This window comes from Plasmodium brasilianum, chromosome 12 (genome assembly GCF_023973825.1).
Source record: "Plasmodium brasilianum strain Bolivian I chromosome 12, whole genome shotgun sequence".
In the NCBI taxonomy this organism is placed as follows: Eukaryota; Apicomplexa; class Aconoidasida; order Haemosporida; family Plasmodiidae; genus Plasmodium; species Plasmodium brasilianum.
In genome coordinates this window covers 330,676-358,450 of record NC_090125.1, presented here as the reverse complement: position 1 = coordinate 358,450, position 27,775 = coordinate 330,676, and the positions used below count along the sequence as shown (strand labels likewise).

Sequence of the window (27,775 nt, the reverse complement as noted above, 5' to 3'; positions counted from 1 at the left end):
ATGTTAATAAATACGTTGAGTCTTATGTTTGTGTGTTTTTGAAGACGTGGAAAATAAATATAGGGTGTGCTTGTTATATATAAATTACGAAAACTATATTTTAAAAAAAGAAGAATAACTAGGTTATTTCCAAACTGTGATAAGTGATTAATTTAATATTTTAAAAAATTATAAAAAATTATAACACATGATTTATTACAATTTTTTTATTTGTTCTGCAGATTAAAAAAAATTAATAAATAAAATATGGTGCTTACTTTTACTCCTTCAAAAAGTTGGAAAATTTATTCTTTTCCCCTTTTTCATTCTTTTCTATATACGGTTTTATAATGAATGTCTCCTTATAACGAAGGTTCAACCTTGTAAGAAAATAATATATCATAATGTATAGTCCAATATTATATGCATATATAGATGCATATATATATGTATACATTATTTTAACGAATTATCGTTTTATCGCATAGAGGGTTGAATTCTGTTTAAATATAAAGGCAACTGTTCTTATGGGTTTTTTATTTTTTTCCAGTAATTATACCTTAATATTCCATTTTTACATAAATAATTAAGTAAATAAGATTAAAAATTTACCGTATTTCTATTAAGAATAAATTTAATAAAATAGGAGGTAAGTAGAACTTCATTTAAAGGAATTTAAAAAATATGTTTTTATTTCTTGCAATATTACAGAATTAAAAGAGCTTAATACAGTATGAAATACACAAATAAGAATATATGCTTTAAAATTTTTACGAAGTATGCGAATATCCAAATGAGGCATTTTTTATTTCTATTTTCTTTTTCTTAAATGCTTTTTGGCCCTTGTGCTTAAAAGTGTTTCACAGGCAATTTTATGAAGTGTCAAAATTTATTGAACATTCTAAAAAAGTTTACATATACGTATACGTATATATATATATATATATATATATATATACATATATACCTACAATAAAGCTGTAATAAAAACTAAGGCAGTTGTACATAATATGTGTGATAAATACTCTTTATTAAAAAGAGAGCAACATTTAAAAATTTAAACATATTTATGGTCACAAAAAAGATCATTTATTTTGTTTTTGCCTTTAAGAATAAGTTTTGAAGGAACAAGTGTTAAGAAATTCTCTATACAAAATTGAGAAACAGGATTTGTGAGAAGTAATTATAGGGAAAATAATTTTAATAAAAAGATATGACTATAAAAAGAGGATGAGAAGGAAGAAAAGTGAATGAGAATATGAAATCAAAAAATTTAAAATCAGGTAATAAAAGTTCATCCATAAGTAAGTCAGGTAAAAATGTAGATGATAACGATACGATTACGTATAAAACTGATGAAGAAAATAATTCAGAACAAGTTGTAATTGAAAAGGAGATCAACTTAGAAAACGATTATCATAATTATACGTATGTAATTGAACACTTAGATTTTAGCCTTTTTTGTAAAAAAAATGGAAGGAAAAGTGATGGCATGAATGGAAGTTCTGAAACAAAAGAAGAGATTACAAAAATAGATGGAAAAAGATTAAGTTTTATTGGAAAAACTTATGACTATTTGAAAAATAAAAACTTTAACCCAAAACATTTAAAAAAATTAGAAATTTCTCAATATTTTGAAAAAACGCTGTGGGCATACTACAATATGTATGATGAATTGTATACTTTAGGTAACAACAGTATTTTTTTTTACAACGAAGTATCAAATGAGAGAGTGAGCTTTTTATATATAAAACATATATTATCACTAATTGTCTTCATTTGTTATAAATATGAAGAAAAAGGAAAATATGAAATTTGGGATGAAATAATTTGTAACAAAATAGATGAATTTGAAAAATTAGTGGAAGTGGAAAAGGGGAATTGCACAGAAAAGGAGAATTGTAATATATATGAAAGATATGATTTATATAAAGATTTTTTGATAGAAAAATTTAATAGTTTATTTTTTAATACGCTCAAATTAATTAATTATAATTTTGTTTTAAATGATTTTGTGGAAAATATTGACAATAAATTGGAGAACCGTCAAATGGGTACTAAACCAATCAGTTATAGAAAAAATTTATACAAATTAAATTTTTTAGAAAAGTCGATAATTATTCAGTTTTTTATAAATATATATTCTAGTATAGATAAAAAGTTTCTTTTTAAATTGTGTGTAGATTTGTGTAATCCTTTTATATGGAACCATATACATTACGATTACTTAAATAAATTTCTTTTTGAAAAAAATAAAGAAGCGAAAATGCTTTATAATAATCTTTTAAAAATTATGGATAAGAAGTATATAAATGGCAGAAGTTACAGTGTGTTAAATGTATATATGAGTAATTGCTGCATAATGTCTCAAGACGATACATCAAATACTGATACTAATGAAAAATTAAAAAATAATGGAAAGATGAATCATTTAGAAAAGAAAACAAGAGAATATGATGAAAATATTATTTTACTTGTGAATAAAAGTGAATTTTTTTATAACTTAATAAATTACTTTCTAATTGTTTTAGATATCATTGAGCGGAAATCTGAAGAATTGGACGATCTAACAAGCAGTTCATCTTCCTTGTCCTCTATGACTGATAACGAAATTGAAAACATCAAGTTAGATGATTATGATAATTACGTGGATAAATTTATTGATGAAAATGTTGATCTTCCTTTTTCGGGCAAAATGAAATTAAATAATGGCAGTACAAAAGAAAAAACTATTCTTTCAAATGGTAATACAATGAACGGTACAAATGATAGAAGCAAAGAGGAAGTGGTGCCTATTAATGGAGAGGATATAAATTGTGAGGAAAATGCTTCCAAAAATGGACGTTCAAATAAGCGTACAAGATGTGGTATAAATAATAGTATTGATAATTACGAAGTGAAGGTAGGGGTAGAGGAAGACGAAAAGGAAGAAGAAGATGACTATTTAGAACGCTATTCGAAATATGCCTCTAGCGAAGATGAAAAGAACGAAATTTATTTTAATCACAGTGAATATAAAAAAGAAGAGATATTACATATGTTTTCTAAATATGAAAGCAGAATAAAACAGAAAAGTAAAAAATGTGTACGTGAAAAGATTAGGGAAAATGTTAGAGAAAAGAAGAAGAAGAAGAAAATATATGATGATGATAGTATGAATGTTGTTATTTTATTTGTTGAAAAATGTATAGAGTTTTTTATTGATCTGTTAAGCCAGCTTTATTCAAGAAGAGTGTTGTACATTTTTATGAAATATTTTAATGTATTAATATATTGTAAAATATCTAGTTTGAACAAAAAAAGGAAGTTCAAAGAATTAATAAAACTGCTGAAATACTATCTTGAAATGTATATAAATAATTTTTCAGGGAACCCATTAACTTATTTAGAAATAAATAATGAACATTATAAGAATTTTGAATATTTTCAAATCTTCTGTTATAAATATTTTAAGGATCATAAAATATTAAAAAATTATTACCTAAAATCAGTTTTTTTAATGGATAAAAAAAAGGAATTACTGGAGAATTTTTCGAAATTAGAAAAAGAGGAATTATTATTTTTATGCGAAAATTTAAAATATATTATTGTGACCCCGTCTGAGCAGAAGTCGGGAAAAAAGAGATGTACGGAAAAAGAGACCAAAGGGAAAGAAATGGAAGAAGAGAGTAATCAATTATTTGACATTAACACGCAAGACAATAAAGCACAAGGTGGCAAACCGCACGACGATATGTCTCACAACGATACGTGGAATAGTAGCAATAATAGGCTGTTTAGAAACGTGCACATATTTAGTAGGAAGAGAAAACTATTTTACATTACCTTACTAATTGAAAATTTAAGTTTTAAAAAAAATATTTTTGAAGAAATTGATAAGAACTGTGATTACCCAAATGAAAAGGATTTATTTGAAAATGTTTTGATTGATACAAAAGATGATTTGAAAAAGAAAAGAAAAACTTTCCTTTATACGAAACCTTTGTTTAAGTTGAATTTACAATATTTATGCATTAATGACTATATTTTTAGAATATATAATTTATTCAAATTACAGAGTTACTATGATATAAGGAAAAATGTAATTGAGTACGTGTATGAAACAAATCCAAAAAATAAAAAGGTAAATGAGAATACTATATGTAACTATGTTTTCGAAATAGATGAAAATAGTAATTTAAATAAAAGTGAAAATGAAGGGGAAAGGAAAATAAAAAAATTATATTTTGAAAGTGGAAAGCATGGTGCACATAATAATTATAACGATGATGAAGGTTTAAAAATGAATAAAAAAAGAAAATACGAAGAAGAAAATTTAGAACAGAATGTTAATACTGCAAATCACAGCGATGACTTATTATTAGAGAGCAGTAATATGTATAATGAATATCAACTGAACTCTATAATTAATGATGTTAATAAGATTGAAAATACTTATTTTACAAATGAAAGAAGAATGAGCAATAAAATTGATTCTTTCAAAATTGTAAATATTGATAATAATAAGAAAATGATTATGGGAGAAATAGTTATAGATCTAAAATATAAATATCACGAAAGAGTTCATAACGAATGGAACATGATTAGACCGTCCGATATATTATTTTTAGTTTGTGTAAAGAATTATACAAATCATTATAAGAATAAATTAAATGTTATTAATGATAATGATTTAAAAAAATTATTAGGAATTAATTATGTAAGAGGATGTGAAGTTATTAAATATGCAAATTTTGTAGAAGATGATAATGAAATGGATAATGAAAAATGTAGCATGAAGAAAATTACCGTGTATTTAGATTATTTACAGTATCAAAAGGATATTATAAATGCGCCTGAAATATATAGCTCATTTAATTTACTGGTAAGAAGGAAGCAAAAGGAAAATAATTTTTTTTACATTTTGAACAATATTAAAACATTAATAATGAACCCAGATGATGCAGTTATACCCTACTGGGTGCATGATATCTTTTTGGGGTATTGTGATAATTCCTTAAAATATTACAAAAAAACGTTACCACTTAGAGGTGAAGAAAAAGAGGAAAACTTATCTGAAGAAAACTCGGAAAGCGTGAGCTCGAATGGAGAGCACTCGGGTGAGGACTACTCAGATGAGGACTACTCAGATGAGGATGACTCAGATGGGGATGAGTCAAATGGGGATGAGTCAAATGGGGATGAGTCAAATGGGGATGAGTCAAATGGGGATGACTCAGATGGGGATAACTCGGAAGGTGGAAATTATAATCAAAAAAGTGTTCTTAAATCCAACGTAGGAAAAGTGTCAAAGAAAAAAAAGGGGTATAATAAAACGAAATTAAATTATATAAGAAAGAATATTGATGATATTAATTATCTAAACACCTTTTTAAACATCAAACATATACTAGAAACAACGAATGTCGCATATCTATGTATTGACTCATCATATATAAATGTATCAAATGGTAATAGCGACAAAGTTAGTATAAAAAATTTGCTGAATGAATATATTGAACCTTTGTTTTTAAGTTATATTCCTATAAAATATGATAATCAAAAAAATTCTCTTCAGAAAAGTGTGTTACATAGAAACATAATTGAAAGTTTATATTATCACATTTGTGTAATTAATAAATATAAAGTTGATGATATGAATTTCATTTCAAAATTTATATCAAACATTAAAGTGGCATATCACTGTGAAAAATTTTTCGTCTTTCAGTTTGAATTTAAGCAAAAGGAATATTTTTTAATTTTAAATAATTATTTAAATAAAGTGAAAGAGGAGGAGAAAAATAATGCAACCACTTGTTACAAGGAGGGATATTGTGATAGTGAAGAAGGCGCTGTGATAAATGATCATAAAAATGTAAAGAAAATATTTGATAAAATCATGGAAAACTCCATAAAGTACTTAAGTTTGAAAGATGGAATATATAGAATACAGAATAAAATATATGATGATGAAAACTATCCATTAGAAGGGTTATTAATCCATACGACAAAAAAAAATAGCACAAATATTGAATTTGGTAATAAAGAAAAGGATGGAAATAAACTTGTAAAAAATAAAATACATTATACAGAAAGACAAATCGAATGCATAAAAAGTGGTTTATATAAAGGCATAACAATTATTGAGGGTGTTCCAGGTAGTGGGAAAACCAGTATATTAAATAAAATTATAAATATATTATTTAATAATAAAAAAAAAGAAAAGATTCTTATATGCACACACAGTAATAGTTGTTTAAACTACATTTTTAATTTACTTGTTAAGGAAAATTTGATTCATCAAAAATATTTATGTAGAGTAGGAATGGGAGAATTAGATATTGAAAATTTAAGAAATGAGTATGAAGAAATAGAAAAAAGTTTAAAAAAAAATTATCATAATGACAAAGATCATCTAGAGATGATTAATAACTCGGATAATATTTTAAATGATGAAGATGATAATTTTAATTTTTCAAAATATGGAAGAATAAATTATATGATTGAATTAAGACAAAAATTATTGAATGAAATAAGTTTGATATCCGTGTCATGCAATAACAAAGAAATATTTAATTGTTTATCTGCTACTCAATATTATGAAAATAACGTTAAAAAACGTATTTCCAAATTTTTTATGTTTGTTGATATATTTAAAAAAAATGCAAATATTGATAGTTTTTTTAAATTATACATATCATCGTCCATTGATGACTACGATATATACAACTTATTTTTGTGTCCAAAAATGTATGTAAAACAGTTCGAAAATGTGGAGTATATTGTGTGGAAAATGGACAATGCAAACGTATACTGCAGTAAGGAAATAGAAGAACTGCATATATTAGAGGAAGACAAATCGTGCTTTTATTTAATTCATCCGGAACATCAACTAAAGATATTAAATTTGAGCATATATAATATTATATTCCCTTTTAAAAAATATATAACGTTGAAATTAGAAAGAATAAGTATTGATCAATATTTGGATTATAAAAATAGGTTTGCCGATAAAAATATCGGAGCTGAACATGCCGATAATTTGGAAAACTGTACTGGCACAAATTTGAGTGCAAGTGGTTTATGGGTAAATGATGCACTGGGAAAAGAGAAAATGGAAGAAGAGGAAGAGGAGGATGTAGAGAACGGAGAAGGGGAAGTAGAAAGAGGAGGAAGAAAAAACTCGAAAGGTAATGCTATTCAAAAGAATTTTAAAAAAGAAGAGTCACTAACTAATAATGAATTTAAAAGAATAGAAGAACAAAGAAATAGGACAAAAGATAATCAGGATAAGCATAGCATCTTCAAAGGAGAATTAACTGGTATGACGTTCAAAAATAATGAGGATGATTTATATGTATGTAAATATTATTTAGCAAAATTAATAAAAACGCATGAACATTTGAATGACTGTAGAGCATTTGAAGTTTTAAAGAATCAGCGAGAAAGAGGCGTTTACATAATAGCAAAATTAGCAAGGATTATTGCGATGACTTGTACCCATGCAAGTATAAATAGAAGTAAAATAACGAAATTACAATTTTATTTTGATAATATTATAATAGATGAATGCACACAAATTACTGAGAATGACACATTTTTGCCATTATTGCTTCAAGAGAATAGATATGATAAAAGCAAATTAAAGAGAATTATTTTTGTAGGGGATTCAAACCAACTACCGCCTATTATAAAAAATAAATATATAAAAAATTTTGCTAATTATGAACAATCTTTGTATAAACGATTTTTAAGATTAGAATTACCTTCTATTTATTTAAATGAGCAAGGACGTATGAGGAACGAGATATGTAACATTTATAAATATTTCTATAGTAAGTATAATATACAAATAGCAAATTTAGAATGTATACACAGAGATAAATTTTTAAAGAATTTTAATCCAGGATTCACATATACTTATCAGTTTGTACATGTTGAATCGGAGGAATACACACCAGTACCTTATTTTTACCAAAACTTGTTAGAGGCTGAAATGGCGGTTGCTATTTTTATGTATATGAGATTAATAGGGTATTCTAATGAAATTATAACAATATTAACAACATATAATGGTCAAAAAGAATTAATATTAGACATTTTAAAAAAAAATTGTTTGTATAATAAGTTAATCGGAGTTCCTAAAAAAGTGACAACTGTTGACAAATATCAAGGTAAGCAAAACGATTACGTAATAATTTCATTAGTTAGATCAAAAAGTATAGGTTATATGAAAAATATTAAAAGGTTGATTGTTGCATTTTCAAGAGCAAGATTTGGTTTATATGTAGTTGGTAATTATAGTTTATACAAGAAAAATTATGAATTTAAAAAGCCTTTATATTTTTTTAGGAAGAATAAATTAAGTCTATCCTTGCAACTGAATGAACATTTTAACACTAAAGAAAGAGACGGTAACAATTCACCTGTTATTATAAAAGACTTAAATCACTTTTACACAATTTTGTACTCTTTGTCAAATGCATATTTTCAACAAGGAGCTAGTTAGGAGAAACCCATCATGAACAAAAAAAAAATAAATAAATAAATATATATATATATATATATAATATATATATATATATATATATATATATATAGTGTACACTCTAAATATGTAAAATTTTATTATGGATTAGAATTAACTTTAGTGAAAGTATATGAGAAAAAGAAGAATTATATTTTTTAAAATAAAAAAAAATATTATTTGAACATTTATAGAAAACCCCTTAAAATGGTTATAATTTGTTTTATTACTTTACTTTTTTTGAAGATGTATTATACAGAATTTCGTTGGTGTGTTATTCCGCATTTATTTTATTATTTAGGGCCTTCCATTTTAAATACAGTTCATCGTTACACCTTTGCAGTTCACATCTTTTTGTGTATATCATATGGTGTTATTTATTATATATTTTCATCTTCATTTTATAAATTTGTGCCACGAAAACAAATATATTTTGTTTTATATCATATTGTCATTCTAGATATATGTTCTTCCCTATTTTCCATCTTCTTAATTTGGTGAATGATAAGTACATTTTTCTTTAATTTTCGTAAATTTCTTGCCTTAAAAACTTTTTAATTTTAACATTTTTTTAAAACAAGTTCTTTTTGTTTCTTTTTCTTTTTGTTTCTTTTTGTTTCTTTTGTTTCTTTTCTTTTCCCTTTTTTTTTTTTTTTTCAAATGAGCAAAATAGAATTACACAAACCAAACAGTTTAAATAAAACCAATATAGTAATCAGTAAACGCATATTAAATGTATGCGGAAAAAACAATATTTTTATTATAGAAAAGGGAAAAAGGAAATGAAATAAAAATGGAATGGTTTACGCAAAATATATATTTATGGGGATTGCTGGTTCCTTAAATTGCATACAAAAAAAAAAAATTAAAAAAAGAAGGAACAAAAAAGAAAGAAAAGTAATATGATATTTAACTATACATGATAAGATATAAAACAACTTTTATATTTTATTTATTTTTCCTTTACATTTTTTAGTTTTTTTTTTTTTTCTTTTTTTTATGTTTCAGTGTTTACGTATATGATATATATAAAAAGATGGAAATTACATACGACAAAGGAAATGAAATAAATGAAAAGAAAAATATAAACCCATCTTATGTCACATGCATAACTGATGAACGTGAAAAATCAGTTGCTTGTGTAATTAAAAACGATGAAAGAATTATAAACTCATCTTGTGCTGAAGATGGAGATTTTGTAAAAAATAATGATACAAATTTTTATGATGTAAGAGGCTTAGATGAAATAAAGGAGCATTATGAAAATAGTTTCATTGTGAATAATAAATATTCGGAAGAATTACTGAAAATCAAGGAGCCAAAATTAGTACAGTACAATGAAGTATATAATTCAAACACCGATGATGACCTTGAACATTTTTTTGAAGATAATGAAAATGAAAAGGAGGTAAGTAGAGCCATGAATTTTAAAGCAAATATCCTTTTAGGAAAAGAAGATAGTAATAATAGTAATAAAAATAGTAATCATATTAACAAATATAGTAATAATAATAGCAAAAATAGTAGTAATAATAATAACAATAGTAACTTATTGGGAGAATATGACAATTCCTTCTTAAATGTTGAAGATGAATATGAAAATTTTTACAATAACCATGATTTCACATCTTCAATAAATAATGAAGTGAATGTTATGAAAATGCTTGATCCTAATAAGAAGGAAGATTCAGAATGTTCTTTTCTTAACGATACAATGAGCAATAAAAGTTATGAACAAAAGTCCTTGATAATAAACAAAAAGTTAACCGTAAATATGGACATTACACATGTGAAAGAAGTGAGTAACGAACGTGATGACGATTTATCCTTTATTAGTAATTCATCGAACAGCTTAATAAGAACCAACCTGGTGGATGAAGAGGGGGGAAAGGAGGAACAAAAGGAGCAGGTCAGTGAAGGAGAGAAGGATGAATTTAAGGAGAATGGGAATGATAGGTTTAATGAAGAACAAAAGGACGAGTTTAAAGAAGAAAGAAAAAACAAGTTTAACGAAGAAGAGAAAAACAAGTTTAACGAAGAAGAGAAAAACAAGTTTAACGAAGAGGAGAAAAACAAGTTTAACGAAGAGGAGAAAAACAAGTTTAACGAAGAAGAGAAAAACAAGTTTAACGAAGAGGAGAAAAACAAGTTTAACGAAGAGAAGGACGCTTTTAAGGAAGAAGAAAAATTAAGGAATTGGAATAAAAAGGCGAATTCAGGAGAAGATAACAGATTAAAATGTAGGGAATCATTAAATAACATGTCGAATAATTCTGAAAAGGATTTTAGAATAGATGAAATTGAAGAAAAAGTAATTTTTCAAGAATCAGATTTATACAGTAACAAAAATAGTTATGAAGGAAAAGGTGATCTAGGAAGTTTAAAATCAAACAAAGTGAATATTCTAAATTATTTTGAAAATAGTGAATCTCAAGATAATATAAATAATTCCAAATTTTTATTGAGAAAAAAGAAAGTTAACGAAGATCAAACAACGCCATTATGGTACAAACATAAAAGACACTTTTTTATTTTTACCTATTCAGGAAAGCCTGTTTTTACAAGATATGGAAATGAAGAAAATCTTACAAGTTTTTATGGAACTTTACTAGCTATAATATCTAAAATAGAATCATTTACTTTTTCAGATATAAATTCAGACAATAAAACAAATAAAAAATTTAATGAGACAAATACAAAAAACTCGTTAAAATATATTATAAGTAAAAATACGAAAGTAGTTTATTTAGACAAAGAAGTGTTATGCTTAGTATGTATTTCTAAAGTTAATGAGAGTAATAATTATATTATGAATATTTTAAATTATATGTATTTTCAAATTATATCTTTATTAACAAAGAGTATTGATAAATCATTTCAAATAAAGCCATCTTTTGATATAAGATATTTGTTGGATGGTGCTGATCTACTTATGTGCAATTTAATATCTTCTTGTTCTAAAAATATGTATTCCATATTTGATGGTTTTGAGCCTTTACCCTTAAAACAAGAGCATCGTAACAAAATACATAATTTGATTTCATCTTTCAAAATTAGTAATGTGCTACTGTCCTTCTTAATTATTAATGATAAAGTTATAGGTATATCAATATCAAAATATACCATAAATTCCATGGATATAATAATCCTCATAAATATGATAACATCAATGAAGTCATTTAAAAATGCGGAATCATGGACCCCCATCTGTTTACCAATTTATAACCCAAAGTAAGAAAAAAGTATTTCTTTTAAATGAGTTATATTAACCATGCACAAGCAAATGCCTACATATGTATGTACATGAATGAGCTTGTGCCTGCATCGATATATGCACATGTACACGTACGTATATACATATATATATGTATATATATACGCATATTCACACCACAAAAAATGTGTAGGAAAAGATAATTTTATAATAAAAAAAAAAAAAAAATTAACGTTGAATTGATAAATTTTTTTTTTTTTTCCCTTATAGCTTATTCTTATATGCCTATATTAATTACATTAAAAAAAAAATTTGCTGTGTGTACATATGTTCATATGCGTCTTCTCGAGATTTTTTTCACCTTTCAAGACATACCTCTATGATTGAAACGGTATTCCAAAATATTAAATAAGAATAATAAATTTTATGTACATAATGATAAAAATGGGGGGGGGGGAAAATAATGCATAAGTATTTTGTATAATTTCCTTGGTAAATTATAAACTTTTATTATGTAAATTTTACATGTTTTTTTTTTTTTTTTTTTTTTTTCCCCCGTTGTTTTAGATGTTATTGAGTTCAGGATGTTATGATGAAATTGTAAAAGCGTCAAATAGTTCTCCGTTCGTACTACCTGAAATTCCTGGAATAGATATTATTCATTTATGCTATTATATTCCATATTTAAAACAATATTATAGCTCGAAAATTAGTCATGATAAAATAAAAAGAATTTTTAGAGTATACCAAAAGTGTGATGACATATTAAAAGATTCTAAATTACCTGCACAGATATACATAGAATCCGAGTATGAAAAATTCTACTCCATTAAAACGAATCTTTATCACTTGTTTCTAGCAGTTCCTTTCCATGTTCAAGTTAATGATGAAACCATAAATGAAATTTTAAGAGTCATAGCAACGTATCATAAAGAAATATTTATTAATAACATAAAGCAAATCACGTCATAGCTGTAGTCTCGAACGTGTACTACTACTTCTACTTTAACGTTTACGTCTTCTTTTACTTTTACTTCCATCTTAACTATTTTTTTTTTCTTTTTTGAATACATCCTATTTCCTAATAGTACATACGGTTTACTATATTATTTTTACTATTAAAAATTAACTGTGAAAATATTAGTTTGAAAAAGTTTTATTTCATGTTATATTTTTTAAATAATAATAATATTGCTATTAATTTAATAAAAAGTGTTTTTTCTAATTCTCTTCTTTTTTTTCCTAGTTTGGTTGTTATTTAGCATAATATAACATTTGAACGTCATTGTTTTTAATTATCGCATATGTTTATCTATCTATATTATATTATTATTCTTATATAAGAATTAGTATAATTGCATATTAAATGAACTTTTTATGCTTATTTTATTTGAACATTATGATAATCTTTGATTAAAATTTTCTTGAGAATAAAAATATTTGAACATGAGAAAAACCAAAGAATATCTATTTATTGTTAATAATAAGAAATCAGTAAATAGTGTAGAAGAATAAAATATCCCCAATTTATTATTATGTGAACTAAAAGAAAAAAAAAATAAAATAAAAACAGATAGTTTAATCTAAATATAATGTAACATAATATAATACAAAAACGAAACAGTTATTCAGAGCTCTCTATTATTAGAACTTTTTTTGTACTTGAGTTGTATGTGATATCTTTTATTAACCATTTTTTCCAAATAATAAATTTTAAATTATAGCTTTTTATTATTTATTTTATTATAAATTTAATAATTCTTCTTTTGGGAAACCATAAAAATAAGTAATGTTCTATATAACACTAATTAAAATTCACCACTTTTTTAAAATGTAAATCCAACCAATATTTTTATTCAGTATATTAATTGATAATTATTATTGTATATCTTATGTGAAATAAAATTTTGAAAGGAAGTGCATATTGCGATTTATCACAGTTTCAAATGAAACATCGAATACAATTTTCATGTATTGAAAAAAAAATATATGTCCTATAGCATTTGCACATTTTAAAAATTGATGTTTTCATACTCTTTTTGATTTGTCTATTACGAAAAAATAATATATGAACTAATAAAAATTTTAATTTAGTACTATAAACATAACTAAATTTTGTGCATTCCATATAGTCTGATTCGTATAAATATTTGTAGACAAATGTAATTTTTGTTTAGCATCAAATTGTAAGTTCGCTTTTTCTATTTGTGATATTATAGCTGTAATAGTAGAGGTAGTAGTAGTTGTAGAAGCAGCAATAGCAGAAGTAGCTGCAGTTTTATATTGTTAATTGTTATATTAAGCTAAATCGTGTTAAGGTATCAATAAACGAACTTTGTGATTAACGTTTTTGTAATTTAAACCCAAACATTTTAATAATATGCGTAATGTTATTACATATATATATATATATATATATATATTACTTTTCAGCATATAAAATTATATATCATTGTTCAATTTGTTAAGAAGCCAAGGATATCAAGTATACGTACACATAAACAAAAAAACTGTGTAAATGCACATATTTTAAAAGGTTAAGTTAAATGCAAAAAAAATTTTAACATATCAAATGGAAACACCCAAGCACATATCATTCACTAATGTATATACATTAGACGCAAGCGTGATATTTCGATTTTTACATAATAATTAACAAAATGACAAAATTTAGACGCGTTAATAAAACCATTGATCTTTTAATTCTCTAATTAAATAACTATAAAATATGATGGCTTTTTTATTTCTCTCTTTTTCCCCCGGCGTAAGTCGAGAAGTATCCTTTATTTTAATCATTTCATTATTTAATGAACATAACAACTTATTTAAAATTTTAAACTTATTTATTTCAATTTTTATATTTGATAAGGTCGATTTTATTTTATCATTAAAACTTGGATTATTAAAATTAAAATTACTATCTTCTTTAACTTTCATATACTCCTTTAATAACTCGTCATACTTATTTTTCGATAATATGAGATTACTGTCATTATTTTTTAATAAAAATGCATTTACAACTTTTTTAAAAAATGGTTGATCTTTATGAGCAGCTTTCTTAAGTAATAACACAAAGCTGATGTAATCATTTACTACCTTCCTAATAAGTATTTGGTATGCAATAATACAAAATGATTCCATAAGCTGTTTTTCTTGAAAATTATCATAAATCTTTTTTTCTAAAGATTTAAGATTTTTATCATCCCCATTAAATTTAAAATTATTTTTTATAAAAATTTTAATTTTCAGTTCTGAAATGTCAATATCATTTTTTTCTATTAAAAACAATTCAAGAGCATTTGATAAAATTTCATTCTTACCTATGGTATTAATATCACTTCTTAAGGATTTTATTATCATGTTATTTTTCATTTTTTCTCTGTCAAACAAATATAAAAAGAAGCCTATAAAGGATTTTAAGTCTCCATTTAAAACCTTATTTAGTTTTAAAAAGAATGAATGAACACTATGATCTATACTATGGTTTAGTACACCAATCATATCATAAAGTAAAAATTCAACTGGTAGAACATTTATATGTACATTATCACTTGAGTTTTTCATTTGTTCTACATATTTCGTATAAAATGTATTATGCAAATTTTCTTCAAGGATATTCATTGCATTATCCTGAAACATAACTGCAAAAGTATTTACATCACGATAGTATTTCAAAGGAAATCTATGTAAAACTAAATTCAAATATTTTAAAATATGTTCTTCAATATTTAATAGATTATTCGTATGATGTTTCCATATTTTTTCATTATCACTAATTAAGGCGTTGTTCTCCATTGTCGAATATTCTTCCTTTTGTGCAATATGTAACTCGAATTTTGCCCCAGCAAAATATTTTTCTATTTTTTTAGTGTTTACCATTAAATTTTCATCATTAATATTCAAAGTAATATCTGATCCTGTCATTAATTCTAATGCTTGTTGATTATGTAAACTTGGATCAGAAAAATACGTCTCTATATGTTTTCTTGCTAAATTATGTCTATTCTCAAAATCTTTTGATATATTTTCATGAATCTCCTTCAATAAATTATGTGAATTTAAATACAATTTTTTTTCCATATCTAAACATTCATTATAATTTGAAAAAAATAATTGATCTATTAGTTCTATAAAAAATTTTCTCAAATCATTAAATTCATCACCGTCATATGCGCGTGTCCCAATACATATATCACCTCTGTTAATTTTATGTTGCACATCATTTATTGTTTCATTTAATTCATCTACAATTTGATCACTTGGGCAATACCATCCTTCTGATAAGCTTCTTTGCCATCTCAGTTGTGTGTTTTTGCCTTCATTATATCTGGTGAAATGTATGAGAAATAAAAAGATAATAAATGGAAAATTATTTTATGCTTGTTATATATATAACAAAATAGCACATAGCTTTTTTAAATTACAAAAAATTATATCTTATACTTTTTTATGTCATTATATGGACTAATTCTATTATTGGTAATATATACTATTTCGTTCTATAAAGTTTTTATAATGGGAAAAAAAAAAAAAAAAAAAAATGAAAAATGAAAAATAATATAAGGTTCTTAAGTTTATATCACTTTTTTGTAAAAATATTTAATTAATTGCTTATTTACCAATGATTCAAAGGAAAAGAGCAAAAATCTGTAGATTTTCATTTGAATTTTGTTAGTTAATTTATTGTTTACTTGTAATTCTTTAAAGTTTAAAACTTATAAAAAAGAATAAAAAAGAAAGAACTTACACTAGTTCATTTCAATTTTTATTTGCATGTCATTTTGAACAAAAGTATATATTTTTTTTTTTTTGTAGCCTTTGTATTTGCTCTTCAACAAAGCGGAAGGAAAACTAATCTGTTTCAAGATAAAAAAGTATTAAGACGTAATATTTTTTCCAAAGCAAAAAGAATAAAGTAATTAAAACATTTTAATTCTTTTATTTTAACTTATTTTTTCCATTTTAAAAATTTAATATAAAAGAAGTTTTATAGCACTATATTTTCAAGCAAAATGTCGAAGGATTTATATTTCAATATTACAAGCCTATTCTACTTTTTTTTTTTTTCCTATTATTGTAAAAATAAAATAATATATTATGACATTTTTTTAATATATTAAAATTTTTTTTTCTTTTTTGGATGTTGAAAGGATAAGATTAAATTAGAATAATTTTTTTTTGAAGTTAAATCCTAGATTTAATACGCTTAAATATTATATTTATAGATTACGCGTGGAAAAGCAGTTCAGATAAAACTTCAGGAATTACTTTATACATTTTTTTAATCGAATATTCACCAATAAATTATTATGTACGTAATGAATAATGTATATGTACATATATGTATATATATATATGGAAAAAAAGCAAAAAAAAAATTTTATACATATAAAAAAAAAAAAGGTTTATTACAAAATTGGTGTGATTTCTCCTATTTTTTTTTTAATTTAAAAAACCATAAGTTTTTGAACAATGAAGACAACTTCAATAGTAGTTTTGAATTTTCTATAAGTTTTCTTTTGAAACATTGATTTTACATTTTTTAAAAGGTAAAATAAAAAAAAAAAAAATTGTACAAGCAATATTGTTTTTTAAAACCATTTTTTATTATTAAAAAAATAAAAAATTTTATAATTTTAATGAATTAAAACCGAAGAAAACTGAAGCTATAATTTCATTCCACATAGCTGAGAAAAACTTAATTTTATTGTGAGAGAAAAAAAAAAAAAAAGATGTAAAAACATAAACGATAATTCCTTTTCCTAATGTTTAAAAAGAATATATTTAATTTTTTTGTTTGCTTTTTCAATGGAAAATAATTTTTATATTTATTATATTAGAAGTACTTAGTAATTTATCTTTAAAAGATCACTGAATAATTAGATTTATAGAATAAATTCAGTTAAAATATAATATATGACTTATTGACGAACTTATATTTAGTTACTTAGAAAGTATACTGTGATAATATGTTCAATCAGAATTTACCTTACATTTATTCGTTATTAATGGCTACAGTAAATCCTTAACACGCAGTTCACTAGAAAAAATATAAGGTAAAAATTTAAGAGGAACACATTATCATTTTATAACAAAAATCATTAATGAACATATATTTACTGTGTAATATAAATGAAGAGTATTATTAAGAAGTATTAAAAAAATTTACAAAGATAATGCTCTCTTTTTCAATAGAATTAGTTTTTGTGGAATTTTTTAAAATACTATTTTGAAAAAATAATTCATTACCAAGTTAACTGCAAGACACTCATGAAGAAGAGAAAAAAAAACAAATAATAGATTTTATTTTTAAAGTATAAATAAACCTAATTAAATAGATTATGCACACAAAATATATATTCACCAAGTTATAACAATAAAAACGATGTGCGATATACTTTAAATACTCTTTTGAATGATTAGTCCCACATGTTATGTTATTAAATTAACTTATATTGTGTATATAAAGTTAACAGTTAATTTTAATAAACGATTATGTATGCATTTTATAAATATTTTCCAAAAAACAAAATTATAGTTAAAATTTTTAAAGAAATTTTCTTTTTTCCATATTTGATCGATTAGTTTATGATATTTATTTATACTATAGTGTTTCTGCTTGTCACTTGTACATTTTTTCACAAAGTAGAAATTGGAGTTATGCATTGAAATTATTGCAGTGACGTATACATCTTTTGTTCATAAGAATAAATTATTGAAAGTGTTCATTTGTTAGATAAGAAAAAAAAAATAACAAAGAACTATTAATTTATAGGAAGGCCATTTATTCAAAGGATTATTTTTATTTTATACGGAAAATTAAGGAAGGAACGTACAAAAATTGGCTTTGCTTAACTTTTTTTTTTTTATAGAATGTTTGAATAGTGTATTAATTTTTCTTAATAATTTTACCTACTTAGACAAATGTAGAGTGTAAAATATTATATAAAAACAGCTTTATTTTATTTTATTTTTTTTTTTTTTCCTTATCTTTTCTTTAAATTGTGTAAATAATTAGATTCACAAATAAAGTATAATTTTTCAATATATACGTAAATTTAAAAATTGTATTTTAATGGATAATTAAACTCATTGATGACGAGTGTTTTAAATTACAGTTTAATGTTTATTCTTTGTGTATATTATGTAAAAGTATTTATGTAAATTTATGTTTAACGTAATATGATTTTGTTATCTTAGGCAAATATATACAAATGGTAATAATAAAGGTTATTTAACATTTGTATCATTTTACTTTGTAATGTCTTTTTAAACATATTTTACTATTTTGCTTATCTTAATGTTATATAATAACCTCAACTCAATTTCCCATTTCAGAGATATATGGGATGTTCTTATTTTTTAATTATGAAGGGAAAAAGAGCCTTATGATAACACTGTTTATAACTTTTGTATAAAATATATGTGCAAATTAAGGTGTTTAAATATATGTGTTAATCCTTATACATGTGTACATGTAGGTATGCGATTTATATTTAATGAAAAAATAACAAAATATCTAAAAGGTAATATATTTATGGAAACGTCATAGTTTATGTTACAATTATAGGAAATCAAATTTCCATTGATATGAAGAAAAAATATTTTAATGCGTAAGTATTTTGATTAGGAAACAGTCATTGTATGCACAGAGTAATTATTATAAAATTGAAATTTTTTTTTCTTTTTTTTATATTTTTTTTATATTATGAGCAGAAATATTAATTAGACTAAATTACGTCGTATAGATTTAACAGTGAAGCAAAAAATAATTGTAATGAAAATATTCATACTCGTAATTAATGTGCAAATAGATGTAATTACCTATTTATATTTACATATATGGGTTTATTACTTATTAAAAGTTTTGTGTATGACAACATATATTAAAGTATAATAATTCTGTAAAAATATAAATTTTGTATAATAAAAAAAACACAAAAACAAAATTCAAACAATTAGCTTTTTCTAATTTTAATATATTAAAATAAATTTATTAAAAGAAGTGAAAAAAAAAAAAAAAAAAAAAGTTAAAGAAAAATTATAGGAAGCACTTAAACAACAAAAATAGTTGTTTTTACATTTCCCTTTCAAACAAAATTATACGTATGAAATACCATATTGACAGCACATAAAAATAACATATATTTATGAAAGGAAAATTCCACAATTTATTTACAGCAACACCGTGAAATTATCTTTTTAAAAGATGTGCAACCCATATTTAATGTTATTGATTTTTTTGTTTACTTATTATTTAATTTCCGCTTTATTTATTCATTGTAAAGGCATATAAACTCTAATAACGTGTTTCAATAAGATGAGAAAATAAATTTTGAATTTCAAGAATTGAATGAACTTTTTTCTTCACTGTCATTTTACATAGATACCTCTTTTTCATGTGATTCATAAAGACTATTCCTTTCCTTCATCCATGTTTCCCATGGTTTCTGGTTTAACCACTCTTGTTCAACCCGTCGCAACCATTCATTTAAATATTTCCATTTGTATTCTTTCCATTTTTCCCATTGTGGCCATTTCATATCCATCAATATATCTTTTTTTTCACTTATCCATTTTTCCCATTCATTATTTTCCTTTTGTAGTCTTTTCTTCCATTCATCAAACTTTGTATCATTCTGTATATTTTTTTCTGATTTTATCCACATTTCATATTCATCACATTTCCAATGTTTACTTTTCCATTCTTTCAACTTTTTACTATGCCATTTATCCCAATAATAAAAAACTTTTATTTCCCAAAAATTATCATTTTCTTTTACCAAATTGATCCATTTCACTTTCATATGACGTTTCCATTCCATTTCTATGTATCCTTTCCAATCCTTTTCTTTCCAATTATTCCAAATGCTTATTTTATCATTTATAAATTCTCCTTCTAATTTATTAATAAATCCAATCCAATTATAATGTACATTTGTCAACCAATTATCCCATTCAATTTCTTTGCTTTGAAGCCATTTTTTTTTATGATTTTCCAATAAATCCAAAAAGCGTTTCCATTCAACTTTTTCCATATCATTCATCCAATTTTTCCATTCCTCAGATTTCCCTTCTACTACTGCATAGCTACTTTTATCTGTTTGAACTTCCTGTGTTATAACATGCGATTCTTTTGTTTCTTTTTCTTTCTGATCTTACAATTTATTTTCCTCATTATATTCTTTTCCCTCTTCTTCTCTCTGTATATATTGTGCTTGTGGTATAATATCAGCTGCAACTTCTTCCTTAATTTTATCTGTTTCCTTTTTTATCATTTTATCAATTTGTTTTATCCATTCTTCTACTAAAGACTTCTTGTCATAAAATGTTCCTTCTTGTTCCTTAGATAATGACTCTTCCACCACATTACACTTACGAGAACGTGAAGAAACACGTTTTTCACCTTTATCTTGTTCTTCAAATTCAATTTTTATTTCGTCTACATCTTCTCCACCTGGATAGGATTTTACACGATCTTTAATTAAATTTATTCCTTCTTGAAATAATTCTAATCCTTCATCAAATTCTTTCATCTTATCTTCAGGTATTTCTACTACGTGGCGATATGATCCTAAGTGGTCTTTAAACACTTTTCCTGAACCATTATCATATTTTTCCATAAGTTCTTCAATTCTTTTTAACCCTTTTTGTATTTTATCGACTCCCTTTTCAATTATTTGTTTTTCATTTGTTCCATCATCTAATTTAATCTCTTCTTCTTGGGTAACTGTTTTATGTGATGATTCTTTTACGGGTCTTGTGGATTCAGCTGGACAACTTCTTGTTGCAACTTCTATCTTTTTTGTTTCTTCGTTTATTCTTTTTTCCACATCTTTTAACCAATTTTTTGCTGCATCTACTTTTTTTTTATGATTTTCTATTTTTTTTAAATGTTTTTCTACTAACATTTCAGGAGTTTCTTTTAATTGCGAGCTTGTTACATCATATAGTATATCCTGACCTTGTATCTGCGGAAGCTACATTATATTTTATAAAAAGGGATTAAAAAGGGTTAATTATTTTTTTTTTTTTTTTTTATGTTAACGCAGGATTTTAATTCACATCGTTAAGGAAAATGAGAAGAAAGTACACAATGTCTTTACATTTACATATATATATATATATAATATATATATATATATATTATATATATATGTATATATGATTATATACTAAACATATATCCGTTTCTTCTTACTTTTAGATTTTTATAACGGTTAAAAATTTTATAAAGAATGAAAAAGGTTGTGGTTAATAATACATTAGAAACTGTACGGTAATCAAGTTTTCCTGAAATTGTTTTGCCAACATTTAGTCCTTTATTTAAAATAGGAGTAGCTAAATGCATTGGATAAAATCCGCTTGCCTGTAAAGCATCTCCCATAATTTTAAATATTTTACAAAAGAGTAATAATTTCTTTTATTATTGAATAATTATTCTCCTTATTTTTTTTTACTATAATTTAAAATATGGTGCAGTTACAATTTCTAAAAAATGGTAACCACAACAATGAAAAAAAAAAAAAAAAAAAAGGGAAAAGAAACACTAAGGGAAAAGTAAATCTAACAATTTTTCTTATTACTAAAATACAAATAAAATTAAAATAGAACAAAAAGATGAAAACAGATAAAATTAATGTAAAATTTTTTTCAACTACAACTTTTTTAAGGCCTTCTATACAAATACCTCTGTATTATTCTCAACTACATGATAATGTTTATGTTTTACAACTAATATTTTTTTTGAGCATAAAATATACTATTTCTTAATAATAAGGCCTATTCTTTTTTAATTTTTTAAAAGAAATTTTAATAATTTTATACTTATGACAATTTTAAAAAATCTCTTTTTTTTCATTTTTTTACCTTAATCCATTTAATAAGTTGACAATTATATTATTTAAACTTCTTTTTTCTTTTTATTTATAAAGAATAAGATATATATTGAAAAAAAAAGTAGTATTTCACATAATGCTCTAAAAAGGTTGTAAAACACAATAAAAAAAAAAAATAAAGGAATTTTATAAAAAATTTTTTTAAATGTAATTAAGTTCAAAAAATATATTATTATTTTTATGACATATTTACTAGTATATATTTTTTCTGTATATAATATAATTACCTTTTTTATAATAATGTTAACACAACTTATTAATCTTATTTATTAAGAATGATTCTAAAATGATTGACAAAGTTAACACATGTCCTAATTTTAAAATAATTTTATAAAAGAAAAAAAGAAAAAAAAAAATTTACATATATTAAAATAAGTATAAACTTGATATTGGGTAGTTTTTTAAAACCACACCTTCTGTTACTTGTTCCAACTATAAGATATAATATAATTTCATATACTTTTTAAAATTTAATTAGTAATTTTTAATTTTATTTTTTATTTTTAAGTAATTGTTATAATGTTCTGGTACTTTCAAATTTTGTATTAATATATATTTTTTTCTTTTTTTTAGTTGTACTAATATACTTTTTTTTTTTCAGTGCTGTAATACTATTTTAGTAGCTTTTCTTCTATTTTTTTTATCATTATTTTTAAGATTTTTTCTCTCTTATTATATATAATATAGTAACCGAAATTAATATATAAATCTACTATTTAGTGCTTCCATGATTTTTTCGCTTTTTCTTTTAAATGTTTTTTTAAATAGGAAATTTTGAATTGTCTGTGATGAACAATTTTTTTTTTTAATTTACTCTTTACTGTTGGTTCGTATGCAATAGCATTCATAATAAGTTGAAATCAAAGGACAACGGGAACATACAGTGATGGTAATATATTTTTTGAAAAGAGGAAAAAGTATATTTTATATTCAAAATAGATATTAATAATAGTTCGATCATTTATAAATGGACATTCGATTAAATAATATTTTATATGTTTTCATAATATTCCTAATAAGAAAATAACCTTATTAAAATAAAGCTTAAAAGTGACGTGCTAATGATTTTTAAATTGTTATTTCTTAAAAATGCTTTTTATTTTTTTTTTTGTTAAAATATATATAATATAAATCCCCAATTCATTTTTTAATTTTTGAAGGTATGTTATATTTTTGTGATGGTAAGAGTAAAATTAAAAAGTGAAATTCATATGAACATAAGGTTGACATACACGTAGAGTATATAAAGTAACTACTCATCGATGCTACATAATATATTGCGAATTAACATGAGTATTCATAAATAAGAGTTATTTTATTATTATATTATATATTTTCGTTAAGATTTTTGTATATATTATTTCTTTAACAATTGTGTAAAGTTTACACAATTTAAAATATTTTGGCACATCATTTTCCTTAAAGTGTAGACACATTTTCTTAATATATTTTATACAATAAAAGTTAACTATAAATAAAATAAAGCTGAGTTATGCTTATGTGCACATATATATATTCGTTAATATATGAAGGGGTGATTTTACGAAATACTACAATTATACTATGTAGTTTTGTAGTAATATTATATAAACATAACAGAAATAAAAGGAAGAAACATTATTTTAATAAGTAATGTAAAAAAAAACTAAATCATATCCGTTATTAGTATAATCAAGTTCGGCGAAGTTTTTCTTTTTTTTAAGTAATAGTTAGTTTACCAGTTTTTATATACATTTTTATAGTTTTTTAAGTAAAATGCAAAAATTAAAGCTCATTTTAAAATGTTACAACAAAAACAACAACAAAAAAAAATGTATATATATATATATATCCTTTTAATTTGCATAAATTAAATATAATAAATGTCAATAAATTCATTAAAGATAAAAAAGGAATAAAAAATAAAATATTAAAATAAAACGAATGTTCTTTAATTTTTCAGAAATTCACAGAAATAAGCTAAAAAAAGAAAAGAAATTTTAGTATTATAACAAATAATAACACATCACGTATATAATTTAAGTATGTATATATCATAGAATACGTATGCGTTATTAACCATATGGAATAAAAAAAAAAATTTCTTTAGCTATTTATTTTATTCTCTATTTTAAAGAGATGTTTATTTTTGCTCTAACTCATATTATCCCTCAATTGTTTAAAATTTAATTAAAAAGAAAGGGAATCGTAAGTTATTTTATATGGAGATTTTAATTTAAAAATGTATTGCATTATATTCTTTTTCTCTTTGGGTAATAATGATAAAAAAACTTTTCTTAAAAAATGGTTACGCAATTAATTATGGTGATATATTTATGAAGACTTTTATAAATTTTACTCAGTATGAATTTTATAAAAACCGTAAATAAAAAACAAAATGCAGAAAAAAAGTTATTTCACTTCAGTTTATTTTTTGGTGAGTTCAATATACAACCGAATAAATATATTTCATTAAGAATGAATTTTTTTTTTTTTTTTTTTTGGACATGACAAATTACAAGTTCACACATGGAAAAAAAAAATATTCATTGATGTAACAATGAAGGAAAAAACACTACTGATATAATAATTATAAATTTTTTTTCTATTCATAAATGCATATATTTTTATATAATACGTAATATGGTAATATTATAAACAATTAATTAATCTTTAGATTATTTAAAATAACAACCTAGCACTTCTTATATACCTTGACATTCTTTTTCTTGTGTTTCGAGGTTCTCTAATTTTTCTTTAACTTGTTCTTCATCTCTTAGTTCTGGTTTGCATTCAGTGTTTTCTGCATTTTGTTCGTTATTCTGTTCCTGTTCTATTGGGGCATTCACTGGATCTTCCTCTTCTTCGTTTGAATTAAACAACCTTTCTACTAATCTACCTTCGAAAAACACCTATAATATTAAAAAAAAAAATTAAATGTATATAATATATATACATCCAAATGTAATATTTTCCTAATTAACTAAAATACAGTATAAAATATAATAAAAAAGGCATTATCCCTCTCTTATTTTAGTCATGTATTTATAATCTTATTATATATATACCGAATCAATTAATCTGTAGCACATTGATAAAAATATGAATAAAAACAAATAAACAGTAATTATATGGGCGACTGAATTATCATTTTGATTATAAGTGTACAAATAATGATGATGTGTTGTTGTTTGGGGAAAAAAAGATCTAATTGAACTAAATCTTTGGATTACGCTCCCATAGTAATCGTATTCTGGGAAAAAACTATCTGAATTAATTCTCATTTTTATATATAAATTTTATATAAAATTATATGCTTTTATATTAAAAGTTGTATTTGTATTCGTATATATATAATAATATCCTTATTTCAATATTAAATATTAATTCTAAGTAAAAATAATAGTAGTGGTAAAAAAATTATATTATAGTAATATACTACTAATATAATACTATGGTCCTTTCTTTTTAATAGGAATTTCAATTGTTGGTATATATATGTATTAATATAGCCTATTATCAATATAAAATACAGATTAAAATTTTTCAAAAAATTTTGATTGTTATTTTTTTAATTTAATTTAAAAATATTAATCTTGTTTTAGTAATTATTAACTTTTATATAATATTTTTTTTAGAATTCAAAATAATTTTTATAAAAATATATTAATTTAATTATTGTTTTTTTAGAGTTCTAAAAAAAAAAAAAAAAAAAATTTATATATTGCTATATGAATATCAAATATCAATATAATAAATATAGGGAAATTTTGTTGATTTTAATAATTTTAAGATAATATTATCTTTTTTATATTAGTATTTTTAAAACTATTATAATTTTAAAAGATATATTTTTATTTTCTGTTTTTACCATGGGGATAATAAATTTTATAAAAAAAAAATATACTTAGATAAAATATGCATTATTCTAATTCGATGTAAAAAAATGGGTAGAATAAATTATAATTTTTTTTTTTTCCTATTTTTTCTTAAAATTTTTAAAATTACTCTCCGACAAAAATAATTTAAATATAAAAAATATAAAAAATATAAAAAAAATAAAAAAGAAAATGGAGAATACTAATGAAAAAATGTCATTAGGTAGCACTTATTACATTTTTTTAATGTTATGAATTTAGCATTTTTTACTCATGCAATAATAGTTATAAATATATATATATTATTATATTAATTTTTCTTTTTTTTTTTAATTAGATATTAATTTTTTTATGTTTGTATTTTTTAAAATATTTTATTTTTAATGAAATTTTTATATTGTATTATTATTCGAATTAATATATAAATTTATTTTACAAATTTTAGGGATGAATTTATTTTAAATAAAATTAATAACAGGATTGACAAAATGAGTTCTGTTAATTGTTTAATTATTAAAATTATTTAGTTTCACTGTTTATAATAAGCCTTTTATTTTTTTTTTTTTTTAAAATACAGGAAATAAAATTTAACATACAAAATTGAATGTAAAATAAGAAATATTCTTTATTTTTGTATTTATTTAAAATTTTTTTATTATAAAAGAAATTGCAAGGCTACGATACCAAAAAAAAAAATATATTACGTCTATATTATTTTTAATAAATGATTATTTTTAAGGTGCATATATTATAAAATTCATTATAAAAAAAACCGTATTATTTTTTTTTTCTATTTTTTTTATAGAGACCTTTTAGTGTTCCGTTATATTTTGTTTTTAATGTATTATCTCTATTATTACTCAAGGATGTATAAATTACAACTTTTTGCCCATAATTTGTACTATTCATTAATGATTTATATGTACATTATAATTATTTATCAGTTATTATTTTCATGTTTATTAATTTTTTTTTAACGTATTGAATTGATAATGGACAGGTTTATTTATATAATAAGAATTTTGAAGCAATTTGGAGAAAAAAAAAAACTTTTAAACACCTGTAAATAACAATCAATTTGATTTCAAAAAAATGTATATTATGTACATGATGAAGAAGGATATTAATATATACATAATAAATACGTATATTATTATAAACTTTTTATAAAGTACAATTATTATTTAAAAATAAATTCAAAAGAGTAATTTTTATATGATTTATCTAGATATAATTTCTTTCAATAAATTATATTAAATAGGTTTTCGAGTAAATTATGGTTGCAAATTATATATATGTAATGTGTTTTGTTAAAAAATAT

General features: G+C 22.9%; 4 protein-coding genes across 4 annotated transcripts; 2 read left to right on the top strand and 2 right to left on the bottom strand.

Annotated features, from left to right (window-relative positions):
- Positions 1-1,237: 1,237 nt before the first annotated feature.
- On the top strand, positions 1,238-8,467 carry MKS88_004060 (intron-binding protein aquarius; the record flags this gene model as incomplete). Its single annotated transcript, XM_067217205.1, has 1 exon — positions 1,238-8,467. The coding sequence occupies one exon, from the start codon at positions 1,238-1,240 to the stop codon at positions 8,465-8,467; it is 7,230 nt and encodes a 2,409-aa protein (XP_067071657.1).
- A 1,054-nt stretch (positions 8,468-9,521) lies between these two features.
- On the top strand, positions 9,522-14,006 carry MKS88_004059 (vacuolar fusion protein MON1; the record flags this gene model as incomplete). Its single annotated transcript, XM_067217204.1, has 4 exons — positions 9,522-11,716; positions 12,069-12,090; positions 12,267-12,664; positions 13,919-14,006. 4 exons carry the CDS (start codon positions 9,522-9,524, stop codon positions 14,004-14,006), a joined length of 2,703 nt encoding a protein of 900 aa, XP_067071656.1.
- A 372-nt stretch (positions 14,007-14,378) lies between these two features.
- On the bottom strand, positions 14,379-16,660 carry MKS88_004058 (uncharacterized protein; the record flags this gene model as incomplete). Its single annotated transcript, XM_067217203.1, has 4 exons — positions 14,379-16,026; positions 16,143-16,198; positions 16,319-16,413; positions 16,648-16,660. 4 exons carry the CDS (start codon positions 16,658-16,660, stop codon positions 14,379-14,381), a joined length of 1,812 nt encoding a protein of 603 aa, XP_067071655.1.
- Positions 16,661-20,077: 3,417 nt separating this feature from the next.
- Positions 20,078-22,086, bottom strand: MKS88_004057 (tryptophan-rich protein; the record flags this gene model as incomplete). The annotated part of the gene is made up of 3 exons (XM_067217202.1): positions 20,078-20,789; positions 20,862-21,670; positions 21,901-22,086. 3 exons carry the CDS (start codon positions 22,084-22,086, stop codon positions 20,078-20,080), a joined length of 1,707 nt encoding a protein of 568 aa, XP_067071654.1.
- Positions 22,087-27,775: the final 5,689 nt, after the last annotated feature.